Genomic DNA, 12,251 nt, shown 5'->3' with positions numbered 1-12,251 from the left:
AGGACTTAGAAGGCAAAGGCAAGTGGATCTTTAAGAGTGAGGCCAGCCTGGTCTACACAGCTAGTTCCAGGACAGCTGGGGATATATGGAGTCTTTGTCTCAAACAAAACAAAGAAGAGAGTGAGAATGTAGGAATAATTGAGGTCTCCTTACTAATGTGACCCAGAAACCTTGAATTCGGTTTCAGGACTGGCTTTTGTCTATGGAATCCAGCAATCATTTCAACTTCTTCAATGATCCAATTTTGTCCTTATAAAAAGGGAGGTGAACGGCATCTTCTTCGGGGTGAAGTCAGGGCATCATGCTCTGGTTAGTATTTCTTTCTTTTTTTAAAAAATTTATTATATTTGTATTTTAATTTTACACATCAGCCATGGGTTCCCCTATCCTCCCCTCTCCCGCCTCCACCTTCCCCCAAGCCCCTCCCCTCTACTCCCATCTCCTCCAGGGACAAGACTCCCCTGGGGATTCAGCTCAACCTGATGGATTCAGTACAGGCAGGTCCAGTCCCCCCCTTTCAGGCTGAGCAAAGTGTCCCTATAAGCCCAAGGTTCCAAACAGCCAGCTCATGCACTAAGGATAGGTCCAGGACCCACTGCCTGGATACCTCCCAAACAGTTCAAGCTATTCAATTGTCTCACTTATCCAGAGGGCCTGCTCCAGCTAGGGGCTCCACAGCCTTTGGTTCATAATTTGTGTGCTTCCATTTGTTTGGCTATTTGTCCCTGTGCTTTTCCGATCTTGGTCTCAACAATTCACACTCTTATAGCCCCTCCTCTTTCTCGACAATTGGACTCCTGGAACTCCACCTGGGGCCTGACCAAGGATCTCTGCATCCACTTCCATCAGTTATTGGATGAGAGTTCCAGCTCGACCATTAGGGTGTTTGACCATCTGATCACCAGACTAGGTCAGATCAGGCTTTCTCTCGACCATTGCCAGCAGTCTACAGAGGATGTGTCATTGTGGATTTCTGGGGACCTCTCCAGCACTCTGCCTATTCCTGTTCTGTCATCATTTATCATGGTCTGTTATTCCTTGTTCTCCCTTTCTGTCCCAAGGAATGCTCAATCATACCACAAGGGCATTTGCTCAGCTATGTTCATATCAGCATTGTTTGTAATAGCCAGAACCTGGAAACAACCTAGATGCCCTTCAACTGAAGAATGGATAAAGAAAATATGGTACATATACACAATGGAGTACTACTCAGCAGAGAAAAACAAAGACATCATGAGGTTTGCAGGCAAATGGTTGGATCTAGAAAAAAATCATCCTGAGTGAGGTAACCCAGACTCAGAAGGACAAACACGGTATGTACTCACTCATAGGAGGATACTAGATGTAAAACAAAGATGACTAGACTGCTACACAACTCCAAGGAGGCTACCTAGAAAACGGGACCCTAGGAAAGACACAGGGATCGCCCAATGACAGAGAAATGGATGAGATCTACATGAACAACCTGGACGACAGTGGGAGTAATGAAGGGCAAGGTTTGAGGGAAAGAGAGCTTAGGGGAGCAGGAGATCCCAGCTGGATCAGGAACAGAGAGGGTGAATCTGGTTAGTATTTCTACATCCTTGGGAAACTGCACTGCAGTCTCCTTGGGGCGGGTAGCCCTCTTCACACTCAATTTTGGGGCTAAGAGATGGAAACTTATCCCCCATTTTTCTAGGAAAAGGTAATTAAAACCAATTAACAGAACACAACATTTCTAAACTGAGTTTATAGATGGAGATTTTTCCAAGTTCTCTTTCCAGGATGTTAAAAATAAATCATGCAGGCTAGAGAGTTGGCTCGGTGGTTGAGAGTGCCTTTTGCTCTTGCAGAACAAACAGGTTTGATTCCCAGCATTCACGTGGTGGTTCTCAGCTGTCCATAACCTCCAGTTCTAGAGGCTCAAACGAATGCTTCTGACCTCTACAGGCAGTAGGTACCCACGTGGTGTACACACATACATGTAGGCAAAACATTCTTACATATAAAGTAACATTAAATCTTTAAAAGTAATAAATCATTCTTAGACAACCTGACTTGACTGAATTATTCCAAAGATGGCAAGTGGCTTGGTGGTGTACAAATCCTGGACATATCTCCTTCCAGCAGGCCCAGGGAGGAGATGGGTGTTGAGAATGTTAGTGGGCGGGAGGACTTGGTACTTGGTTTAAGTGAAGATGTCATGAATATTCCCCAATGCTCATGAACACTCATAACAAAATGAGATAGGAAGTAGGTCATCTTTTGGTTATATAAAGCACTGATTTATAATCCCATCATTATTTTAGAATAATTCATAATTAGGTTGTGCAGGTTTGTGTTCTTCTGGCTCCTAAGCCCCAGTGAGCACGACAGTGTTCTGTAGACAGACACCGGAAAGTGCTTGTCCATATGTTCCCAATGCTCCAGTCCCCACACCATGGCTAAAGAGAAAGGAGGCTTGCAAGCACTTAGTATCAGTCAACAGTTACACTGGTGTGTTTTAGCAAAATGGCTTGAAACTGAGTTTTAATAGTTTCCCACAAGGTAACTAAGGTGTCAACTTCTTTGGCACCTCTGATCTTTTAGATACTATACAGATGTACTCATTTCCGCCCCCATGATATAACTAAACATTTATCAGAAAACATTAGTAAGTAGCACAAATCAGGCTACACAGTCTGGTAAACTCAAGGCCATCCCAGATTATACATGCATTCTTAACTGGAGTCTTTTTCAAAAAGAAGATAAAAAGTCAAAGCAATTCACCAAGTAGACAACACAATCCTACCCCTCAAACTCAGCAGTGGATCGGCAGGGACACTTCCGTGTTCCTGGTCACACTGGCATTTCCCAGGGGACCCCTGAAGCAACTGGGGGGGTCAGAAGGTCATGCCAATGGAAGAAGGCAATGTCTTTTCAAGAGCTGTAATTCAAACTTGACACACATATAACTGTTTTTTTTTTTTTTTTGATCTGCAAAATTTTATTAAGCAATAGCTGGACAAATCTTACAATTTCAAATCATCAAGGAAAAAAAATGAGAGTAACTCATCTCAATAACATAGGCAAAATAATTTAGACAAACTACATCATTCTGAAAGCAAACCATTAATCCCCTCTAGCATACTTCCTGCACAATCGAGAATACAAAGCACATACAAAGATAGGCAAATAAGGGAGAGCTCACTGAAAAGCAATGGCAACTCCCAACAGATCCATCTGGAAAGTTAAAGCAAGATGCTGAGCTAAAAAAAAAAAACAAAAAAACAAAAAAAAAAAAACCCAACATGGCAGGGATGGGGGCTAATGTGTACAAAACAGTGCACGCTGTTCCCGAAGTGTGGACAAGAACATGCTGGTGGTCTCGTTTGGTCTGTGACCTGTGCACCCCACAATGCACATTTATGAGAATAAAAAGATGAGAGGAGACAGATAGATGCCAGCAGTAGCAACAGAGTAAACTTGGAAATTATGTCCAAATATACAAGACTAAAAGAATGCATTTACAGACAAATGCAAACAACACACCTTTGGTAAATAATACAGTGCCTTTTCCGCTCGAATGCATAACCCATGCTTTTCTACAACACGAGAAAAAAATTATCTACAATAAACAAGATCCTAAAACCCTACCCTTCCCCTTAAAATCAACTTGTAAACAGAAAATACAGATTCAGTTAAAGTCACAAGAAAACTGCACAAAGCTGAAAAAAAAAATGGAAACAAAATAAGCCACAGTCCTCCAGAACTTCTCAGCCAGAGATAAGGAGACAGTGGTGTAGAGTTGTGAACTGTATACTGTCATCAAGTCCAGGAATTCAAATGACAGTTGGGAAACACCTAATGTTGTCAACCCATCCACAGCCCAGGCAGGGACAGCACGGGTTCCCTTCCCACAAGTCCCTTTCTCAGAAAATCTTTTGAAAAAGTGTAGTACTCTTACACATGAATGCTCTAAAGGAGACAATGTGAACGACACTCCTTTCCTTTCTGAACTCACCCTCAATCTGAGGCAAATCCAGTCCCTCATTTTACTTCCGGGAGCCCACCGAGGAAGGCACCCTCATAGGGACTTCCACTGTACTTGGATTTGGTGCTTCTGTAATTTTAGTAGACTAAACACGGTTCCAAACACATTTTAGGGGTGAACTTTCAAAGACATGGTAAATTTGCTGGTTTCTATTCAAGTAGACAGCTTCGACTCAGGAAAAGAACTTTTTTTTTTTCTACAAAAAGACCATGTTTTGAAACATACTTTCACCCTCATGAAGAGGAAGATGAGCTGTTGAATCAGGCTCCTGGAGCTGGAGTGGAGTCTTCAAGTTTGCATAGGCATCCCTTTCATTTAAAAGAGGGACAAAGGAGGCCAGACACCCCCAGGCTGACAGAGCGATTCGACCTTGGCCCCCTGACCTTTGATAATGGAGTGGACATTACACAGGGGAGCGGGAGTGTGGATGAAAGGACCAACATGCAGGAGCTTTTGCTTCCTGTGTCCATTAGAGCTCTGAGTATTCCTAGCTTTATTGGCCCAGTTTTTCTCAGGATATAGATTCAAATGGGTAACTGTTGTAAACATCTATGACCTCTGTTTTGATGAGGTTAGAGTCAGACAAATCTAATGCTGGATTTTGTTTATTAATAACTGTTTTTCTACAAGTCTTTATGAAGTTGACTGTTTTTTAATTTAGGGATCCAATGAGACAATGCAACATTCACAAATCGCTGTTAATAACCACGAAGTACCTAGAATTCTGTTACTTCAAGTCTTAACTTGAGGAGAATTTAACCCAATGATGTTGACTAGATGATGAAATTTTGAAAAGAAGCTGTTATCTTACAGGACACTGTGTCCCGACTGCTGCAGCCAGCAGCCTGCTGCACACGGGGTGCCTGAGACTCCTCCGAGACTGGGAGAGGAGTCCAGAGGGCGGCAGATGCTCTCGATCTATTCTGCAGCTCATCATTCAAGACAGGAAACCCGCATCTCCATGGATGAAAAATACTTTTCAGAGACAATTTCCTCCATATGTGATCTTATTTAGCAAAGTTATAAGTATAACTTTGGCAGTTTTTGCAAAAAGTCAGTTAGAACTAAACACAATTTTGAAGATTGTTGATTAAGGTCCCTTTCTGCTACTCTTACTAAGGCCTCACTTTTCCATATGTCCTATCACTTTTTATTTTTAATTAAAATTTTCAAAATAAGGAAAAATACTACCTTAGGGTAGGCTATCTCAAAGAAACAGCCCATTTTGCATATAATCAATACTGAGATATATTTTGTACATAATACTGAGATAAAGGGTGAATTTTTTTTTCAGGGATTAATAGGATTTCCCCCCAGTTCTCAAGAAAGTTACAAATTATTCAGCAAAAAAAAAAAAATCTTGTCATATTCTCTTTATTTTTTGCAGCAAAATATATTGCCACCAAATAAATCATTACAAAGGTACTATTTTTCTAAATAAATAATGAAATGGGCATAAATCACCAATACATAGTTAACAAAACAGTTCCCAAGAATACTATAAAAAGCAAGATAAATAACTATCTCTCAGACAACAAAACAAAGGAAATTGCGTTTAAATTATTTTATAAACTGAAAGGCTACAACTGTATTGCACAACTAACGATGAGCTCTGATACACCTTATCAAGCTACAGAAACGTAGTAAACCAACACAGTCATTTCCAATGGACTAATCAACTCTTGCTGGGACAACTGACCCCTGAGAATCAGCTCCCATATTTTAAATTATAATAGGAAAACTCCAGTATCTGCTGGGAGAAGTCCTTGTTAGTGTTTCTTTGGAATTTGGAAAGAATGAGAAGTCATTTAATCTTCTCAGATCAAGAAACCAGTTTCTTTTCTAATTCTTAAACCAAACACAAGAAAAAAACAAAAAACAAAAACACAATGTTTCAGCTGAAAAGAATTTCCTGTAGCATCTTCCACTTGTCAGTTTTCAAATGAAACCCAGACTTAGTCAAAGCCAGCAGACAGTTCCTGTGCTCTGGTGACGAACACCTCCACAGCTAAGAACCATAACAGCGTGAATTGCTTCTTACTGTAAGGTCTGGACATTGGCCCAAGGTGTGTTCCCATGAGGAGAAGGAACCAGGCAAAGACTGTATAGATAGGCGGAATGAAGTACAGCCAGCCAACTACCTATGTCGGACGTCTTAACAAGGTTTCCAGTGGCTCCTCTTCCAGCACCCAAAGACCGTTCCTTTTCCCATAGAGAATATTGTGAAGCTTTTCCCAAAGAGCTGACCATCTTTTAATATCTTGGGAAATGCACAAATATTTTGATCACACTTATAATTGAAGGAAAGCATTCAAATCAACTGAATTTTAATGTGGCCAAGGGAAGGAGTGGTATAGCTTCAAACCAAGTCTCCTTCACACTTTAGAAAAGGCAGAGCAATGAGACCTAGAGAGAAAGATGTTTGCGGTAAAATAGTCTAGATTAAAACAAACAAAGGATTAGGGAGAACAAAGAAGGTTTCTTGACAAGTGAAGGTACCTGGTGATTGACCATTCTGATGACTGTGATATAAGCCCAGCTTTGCCCAAGTCTGGATCTACCCACTGATAGCTCCTACCTTTTCCCAAAGCCAGATGAGATTCTGACTTTGTCAAGAAACTAATGGTGTTTCCAACCAGTATCCTTGGAAGAGAATAGCCTTGCACTAGCCATACCACCAACTCACCCAGGGGTCTGTGGAGTGCTGTAGGTCTGTCTCCAAGGGCAGTGTCTCTCCTCATATTCACACTGGTGACAGCACCCGATTACCTTGGCTTACATCAGCAGAGCACAAGGCATTTGCATATGTGTCCTTCACTCATATAGGTACCTTCTAGTGAGCAGCACATATGTGTGATTTAAGCACTGTCCTCCCCCACAAGACAAGCTGACTCCTCCAGAGTTTTGGTTGTGTTAATAAAATTTTTTGCACTAGTGATAATGTTGGAAGGGTAGCAGAGGCCAGATGACATGAAGAATGAACACTAACACACACTCCCTATGTCTAAAAGAAGAGCAGGCTCGAAGCTATTCTGTCCTCTTTCCAAAGGCCCTTGTCCTAGTCACTGAAAAGTAAACCAGTAAAACACTCTACAGCCAAGTTACACTGCCTTCAAGAACACACGAGAGCTCACGTTCTTGGCTTTCAAATACCACTCTATCCAAAGAAGAAGGGAGGGGCAGCAAGGGTAACTGGACGATGACCATGCCTAAGGTCGGCACCCTCCTGGCTTGCTGGCTTCTTCTACTGCCGCGGTCTCCACTCCTCCTGGGCAGCAGCAGCAGCAGCAGCAACAGCAGCAGCAGCATGTCCTCCCCGATGGCTCCTGGCATGTCTCCTCCTGCATCTGTCTCTTCACTTCAGTCGCTGAGTCACATTGGCCAGGGCAACGGCGAAAGCCTGCACAGCCGAGAAGGGGTACTGGAAGTCTAGGATGTACGCATTACCGTCAATCCGTCCAAACTGCATCACCTAGGGAAGGAGCACAGAAAACACACACATGAAAGGAAGAGGAAGTGAGCAACAGCCAGATGTGCAACTCCAAGGGAGGCAGAGAGCATCGTCCAGGAGAGGTCTAGAGACCCACGTCACTGATTCTGACAGGGCTTCTCTATCTGACTACAGGTTTATAGGGAAGAGGACAGAGGGTCATGAGTGATGATGTAAGGGAAGACAAGGAGCTCACTTGAGCGCCACAGGTGAGATAAAGTGGGTTCTCCAGGGAAGAGGAAAGAAGACTCCACGTTCTGAGAGGGACCAGAGATATGCCATCTTTGTCCAAGCTTGTGACTTTGCCACTTCCTGTGGCCTCAAACATGAGATTACTACATCACAGCACAGGATACACACACATTTCTTTGTGGTCTTTCTCCCTTTTTTGAAAGACACATAAGAACAGTTACTTCTATGTCTCTCAATATTCTTAATTTCACTTAGAATAAGGGCTGGCAAGCTTTCTGTAAAGTGCTGATAAACATTTTAGGCCTATAATTAATATACTCTGTAGAACTACTCAACTTTGCTTGTGATAAAAGTAGTTGTAGACTTGAGTAGGAAGAACTGTGTTTCAATAAAACTTTATCTACAAACAGAGGAAAGGGGCTAGATGGATCCATGGGCCAGTTTGCTGATTCTTGGCTTAGAAACTACCAGGCATACAGCAGGCAGTAAAAGTACTTGATGAGTTAATTAAGTAAAAAATGAAATTTAAAATGGATGGACTTCTCAGGACGGTCAAGAGGTGAACTGAGATGGCAGGGTTAGAGGCCATCCGTGATGTAAGAAACACGATTTGTCTTCTACTGTCCTCATCTGGACCAAGACGCAACTTGCCTTCTATTAGAGAACTAGAGGATGAATTAGCAACAGACAGAGAAATAAACAAACAATAACTAGGCAATTAAAACATTTAGGAAAAACTCGTATACAAGGCTCAGCCATTAACTACTTACTGACATAATGCAGTCACTAATGCCTACTGCTTAAACTGGGAAAGAGGAGGCAGTTCTCCTGTGTACATATGAGGTAGGGAGGCAGAAGTGAAGAAAGTGACATTCCTCCACAGCTGGTAATGAGCAGCTGAGAAAGAAGGGGTACCGTACATATTATAATCTCTCTATCCAAACTGCACTGCCTTGAGGAAGCAAAGCCTTTTGTGAAATGAAAAAGCAGGAGAGGTAGCCAGCTTTGACTGCTCCTGAGGGAAGCAGATGGCACAATCCAGTGGAGAGTAACACAGGAGGAAGACAGCATATAATGGCTAAAACAGAAATATCAATAAATTAAAATGTATCTTCTTTACAACTGTAACGACAGATTCCAGAAAACCCCGAACTCCAGGAGACACTGCAATGAATGCAGAGCAGGCGGTGCAGGAATGGGCGGGCTGTGGTTTCCCTTCTCATCCCGTGGACTCATCTGACTAACACGCATTACTTGGGTTTAAAGTACACGAGAAGGCACCAGAAGGTACTCTGAGAATCAGAACCGGAACCAGCTCGTTCCACTCAGGAGGTGTGAGTTATCTGTGCTTCCTGCCTCGTCTTTTAAGGGCTTGCTCCGCCAGCCGGCCTGTGGCACTGGCCCGTTTGCTCAGTGGCTAGTCTCCTTACCTGCCGCCCCTCCAGCTCGATCTGGAAGTTCTTGGCAGATTCCTGGGTCACTCTTCCTCCGAAGTCCAGCTGGTACACCTGGGTGGCTTCATTCCACAGAGGCTGTTTGTTGGCCATCACATAGACGAAGCCCTGGCTGCCCAGGCGCCCGTCCTCCTTCTCGCTGGCTTTGCGGCACTTGATCTCCTCCAGCTCACTGGCCGTGCGCAGGCTCCTCTTGCCCTTCCACCCCTTCTTGCTGCCCTGGCCTTGGTTCATCAACTCATCCCCGCTGATGAACAGCTCAGGCTCGCTCTCGGAGCTGTCCTGGAACTCGTTTGTCTTGTTCAGCTTCTTGGATTTCAGTTGGTCTTTCTGACTCTTCACTTTCTTCTTCTCTCTCCCCAGGCGGGGGCTGGAGATGAGAGAATTAAAGTCACCCAAAGTCCGCGCATCCTTTTTTACTTTTCCCTCAGTGATGGCCTGAACACTTCCTTCCTCTGCTCGGCTATCCAGGCGCTTCCGGTTCTTCTTTCCAAACTTTTCTGTTCTCTGGGGGACAGGGCTCTCTGTCAGAGAGAGGACTTCCTGGAAATTGTCTGCAGTCTCTACCATCACCTCTGTGCCCATGTGGCTCTGGAGCTCAGCAGGTGGTGGGGACACAAGAGGCTTCTCCACCACTAGGTGGGGCTTGGAGGGGAGAGTGCCCTGGGGATTCTGCATGGGCGGGCAGGCGCTGTAGGAGCTCCAGGGGTGCAAGGCCATAGGTGGCAGCTGCAAACCAGAGCACGTGCTGCTTCCTGGGTATGTGGGGGGCAAGGTGCAATAGGACAGACTGGGTGGGTACGCTGGCTGGAGGATGACAGCAGACTCCTGTTGTGCAAACTGTGCTGGCGACAGGGCATCTTTAGGGGAGCATGGAGCTTGTGCTCCAGGCAAAGAGGGGTTGTTATAGCTGCCTGGATATGGCACTCCCATGCCATACCCCGTCTGGAAGGTGGCAGTGGGGCTGGACGGAGACTTGGGAGACACAAAGGGCACACGAGCTACATCCAGGTGCTGGCCTTGCCCTAGCATCAGAGGGGACAGTTTCAAGGGGTTGGGCACTGCAGGTTGTGCTGTCCTTTCCTGAGGAACCCAGACATCCTCACCCAGCACAGGGTCCCACTGGTAAGGGGGAGGCCGCTTCACTGTGACAGTAGCTTCAGGAAGTGGGGGATGCCTCAGAGGCTTCTCCAGCTGACAGTGCTGGGACAGGGCTTCATCCTCTGTGAAGGCTGAATTGACATAGTCAGTCCGATCACGGGCGGTGTCCGGAGGGCTCAGCAGATTGTAGGAGGACTGGGAGGCCAGAGGGGAGGTGCTGATAGCATGGGCCAGGGTTGCGCCTGGCTGTGAGCTGGGCCCAGCTCCACTGCACTGGCTGCAGGTGTACAGGGCAGGTGGAGGCCTTGCTGGGAGCTGTGCCACTGCCCCACTGGGGCCACCCTTAGGCTTGGCCAGGGGCTGCAGTGGGGCGCGGGCGCTGTCAGCTAGCTGGGCCATCTTAAGAGCAACCTCACGGTTGTTCCTTCGTAGGGTGGCGTGGATGACACTGTTGTCCAGCCTTTGTGCAGCACTCCGTCCCTGGGCCAGCTGACTAGCAATTTCAGGGTATGGCGGTGGGTCCCCTGTGGGGATGGAGTATCGAGGGACAGTCAGGCGGTTCAGAGTGGCACTGGCGCAGGGTTGGAGGACCTTCTTCTCAGTGGCTGTCAGTCTCAAGGTAGCAGAACTACCTGGACCAGGAAGGGTGTAGGTGTTCTGGGAACAGAGCATCCGAGTGCGAGGCCGGCACACCTCTTCCACATTGCCGCTACTGTCAAAGGTAGTAATCCTCTCATAGCCTAGGGGAGGCTGGTAGTGTGCTGCCGGAGGGCAGAGGGAGAAATCTCCCTTCTTCAGACACACATCCACCGGGGGCTGTGGTGGTGGCAGAGGGGGTGGAGGTGCTGCTGTGGTGGGGGCAGCAGGGATGGTTCCTGGGTAGGGGGGTGGGGGGTTCATCTTTGCTACCTGGACCTCCTGGGGGGCACTGAAAACCACCGCATCCCCCTCAGCTGCCAGCTGAGGCACTGGCCGCAGGGCCTTGGCTGACTTCTGCAGGTGCTCATGGTCCACCACAGACAGCTGCAGAGGCCCCTGTGGCTGCGGCTGTGGTGGCGGCGGCGGCGGCGGTGGTGGCGGCAAAGGCAATTGAGGGGGGTTCTGAATGATGCGGCCCATTTCGACACCTCCAAAAATCACCTGTCCAGGATTGGAGTAGCGACTGGAAACTGGGTATTGGGTGGCAGCGTCACCAGCATGCTCTACTGCCCCCACAGCTGTTGTCTGATTGGTCAAGACATCCAGCTGCACATTCTGATTGGCCAGCAGGGACTGCACCAGTCCTATGCTCTGTGTGGGGGACAGAGCTTGAGCTGAGCTGTGGATTGGTGCAATGGGGATGTTCACGGTACAAGGTGGGTTGTTTTCAGGGACACCCGATGCGCCAGTAACTGCAAGAAAATAAGAAAAAAGAACTGGTTGCAAAACAACGTTGTGGAACTGGGTCAGAATAAGCAGCATGCTTGGACTTATCTGATCTTTTGCAAGCAAAATGCAACATTAAGACTGACATGTGCTTGCTTGGAGACAACAAGGCTGTTCACAAAGCTTCCCTAACATTTCTGGAAGAACACGTAGCCAAGCGGGGAGTCTGCGGCATGACCCGCCTGCTGAACATGGGCTGAGGCACTGTCAGAGCATCTCAATGAGCATGTCTGAACCTTCTGAATTTGGTACCACATGCCTGAATAATGCCATCATACAGAAATGCAGACTGCAGTCACCAAGGTACCAAAAGTTAAGACTGGCCTCGGGGCCTCTTCCTTGGGGACTCCACTGGGCTAGCTCATCCTCTGGCTGCAGGAATCTGGGTCCCTCCTCAAGCTTCCTGTCATTCCTTCGCTGACCCCTTTGGTCTCCAGGGAGCAATGACTTTAGGTATTTCCCCTCGTGTGGAGTCTCTGCACTCCATCCTCTCGGCTGAGAACTACACACAGCCCTGGGAGCCGTGGCAGCAACTCAATGTGGAGAAAGCTCTCCACCGCATCTGGGAGAACAGAGC

The 12,251-nt window shown here is 46.4% G+C and overlaps 1 protein-coding gene across 1 annotated transcript in view; it reads right to left on the bottom strand.

The window, feature by feature from the left end:
* Window positions 1–5,370: 5,370 nt before the first annotated feature.
* Window positions 5,371–12,251, bottom strand: part of Tulp4 (TUB like protein 4) — a 113,417-nt gene continuing 106,536 nt past the window's right edge. The window contains exons 13-14 of the mRNA XM_036168554.1: window positions 9,125–11,640; window positions 5,371–7,484 (exon numbers count right to left, since the gene is read on the bottom strand). Coding sequence (XP_036024447.1) covers window positions 7,368–7,484; window positions 9,125–11,640 — 2,633 coding nt within the window. The 3' untranslated portion in view covers window positions 5,371–7,367. The remainder of the gene's footprint in view (window positions 7,485–9,124; window positions 11,641–12,251) is intronic.

This window comes from Onychomys torridus, chromosome 19 (genome assembly GCF_903995425.1).
Source record: "Onychomys torridus chromosome 19, mOncTor1.1, whole genome shotgun sequence".
NCBI lineage: Eukaryota > Metazoa > Chordata > Mammalia > Rodentia > Cricetidae > Onychomys > Onychomys torridus.
The sequence above is the reverse complement of the archived record's forward strand: the minus strand, read 5'-3'. Positions and strand labels throughout refer to the sequence as shown.